Consider the following 2,319-nt stretch of genomic DNA (forward strand, 5'->3'; position numbering starts at 1 on the left):
GATCTCCTTTAATAAAACCATAGGTCGCTGAGTGCTATTTTTTATCATTATTATTTTCGTGACTTTTGTACAAACTAGAAACTTCGAAAGAGAAGAACCAAATTAATAAAATAAAAAAAAGTGCATAACTTGTAATTCTCTCATAACTACCCAGCCCTTGGAAAAAAGCTCTGCCTCATGAAGAAAAAAAAAACTATATCCTAAGATTATGAATAAAACCTTAGAAAAAAAATAAAAATACGGCGTCCTCGATCCAGCATACTTAAATAGTCTTTAATACGATTTTCCATCTGCTCCCTTTTTATCTGCTTTTATTTTATTTCAAAGGACAGTCACTACCATGAGGAATCCATCCATCATTAGCCTCTAAATTCGACAGTCTCTATACATCGTCTCTTTTGCGGGGTAATTTCTATTTAACGTTAATCATGATTGCTTTCGTTGTCAGCCTTGCCTCCATTTAATTGTATTCATCTGTCATTTATTTGTATTTATGTATTCAAATGAACTTTAAAACGAAACGAATCTTCAAGTATATAGGACCCATCCTAAGAACTTTGATCAGACCATACGGCGACTTCAACGAACTCAGTGCTGCGATTAAACAAGTGATCGTGTTAAGAACTTTGTATAGCCTTTTCGTAAATTTGACGAACATCAGAGAAAATTATAACGGTGAACACAACCATGACATTCTTATCCGAAAACAGTACACAGATAACCATCCATGCAGCTTCGAGTAATTCCGACCAAGCTTGTGAAATAACAGCGGACTCCGCTGTAGAGATTACAGCTAAAGCTCTGGCTTATATTTTTATTTTCATGGTTTCGTTTTTCGGAAATATCTTTCTTCTTGTGGTCATTTACAAGAACAAGCAGCTACGAAGATCCATCAACTACTTCGTTTTCAACATGGCTGTATCTGACCTCTTCAACCCTTTGACCGTCATGACTGTGAAGATCGTTGAGATCATTTCAGGCTCGGAATCCTGGAAAGTTGATCGTCCGTGGCTGTTAGGAAACATTCTATGCAAACTTGCCTACTTTCTGCCAGATGTTTCCCTTTTGGTTTCCATCGGAAGCCTTCTTTTGATCTCGATAGACAGGCTCTTCGCTGTCGTCTTTCCACTGAAGGCCAAACTTATCTCCTCAAAAGTACGATTGATCAGCATACTAATCACGTGGTGTGTCGCCATCGTCTTCCACGCACCTTATTTTTACAGTTTCAAACTGATCCTCTACGAAAATAAAACGTATTGTATTTTAAATTGGGGACCAGTACTCGACCACCTAAAAACACACAAGGGATTTGTTACGGCATCGTTTATAACTTTTACCCTCATTCCCGTAATTATCCTGGTTATTGTGTATAGCATTATCATATGGACAATAAGAAAAAAGAACAAGAAAAGTAAAGAGCGATTGTCTTGTCGCCAAAACCATCGAGATCAGCAGCTGAGGAAAATTGTCCAAATGACGATGGCCATCATGATTTCCTTTGTTTCCTGCATGACTCCACTGCTTATCTATTTATTTCTTCATATTTTTGTATGGAATTGGGAATCGCCACCCGTTTGTGCATTTCAAACAATCATCCCATTTATTTCTGCCTTTCTGCTGCATTCATGGAGTGCAGTTAATCCCTGCATTTGTTTTATCTTTAGCAAGAACTATCGCAACGGCCTTAAGCAATGTTTTCATTGTGACAGTCTCAGTCGAAGGTTATCAAGTATGCAAGAGCACTATCGAATGCGAACGATGACGAGCTCCTATGGAGACAGCTCTCTTCAGATCCATTCAAGTAGCGTACACATTATCTCGTACAGCAGAAACACATGAGCTCGCTATATATTTAGATCCTAAATCAGAGAAGCAGCAGTAGAATCATTGGGTATGCACCTCGAACCTTCAAGTTGGGTTCAGAGATGGTTTGCAACGTTATGTGAAAACTGATAGTCTTTCGATTTCATGGAAAACATCAAGGACCGCGTAAGGACTAAATGCGACACACTTAAGCACCAGAAGCTAAAGGACATTATTCTCAGATCACGATATATCTGTTCTCTCCGTCAGCTGATTTCCTTTTGCAAATTTCGTGAGATTCAAACGATAAAGTCCAGCAGATATTAGCGGCAGAGCCACAATGGGTCGCTTGTCCTAGTTAAATTTTTTGTGTAGGCATTTTCCGCGATGAAAGATGATCTATGAATTATTTGCACGGTATATTTAAAAGCATATCATTATGGACTGAAATCAAGAGAATTATCTTGATTGAAACCTCAAACCTTTTTAAATAAAATGAACGCCTCTTTTATACAC

General features: G+C 38.0%; 1 protein-coding gene across 1 annotated transcript; it reads left to right on the forward strand.

The window, feature by feature from the left end:
• On the forward strand, nucleotides 1-2,319 carry LOC113678505 (growth hormone secretagogue receptor type 1). The gene has a single exon (XM_027195390.2). It carries the CDS (start codon nucleotides 688-690, stop codon nucleotides 1,837-1,839), a length of 1,152 nt encoding a protein of 383 aa, XP_027051191.2. The 5' UTR covers nucleotides 1-687; the 3' UTR covers nucleotides 1,840-2,319.

Source organism: Pocillopora damicornis, chromosome 13 (genome assembly GCF_964200805.1).
Source record: "Pocillopora damicornis chromosome 13, jaPocDami1.2, whole genome shotgun sequence".
Classification (NCBI taxonomy): Eukaryota; Metazoa; Cnidaria; class Anthozoa; order Scleractinia; family Pocilloporidae; genus Pocillopora; species Pocillopora damicornis.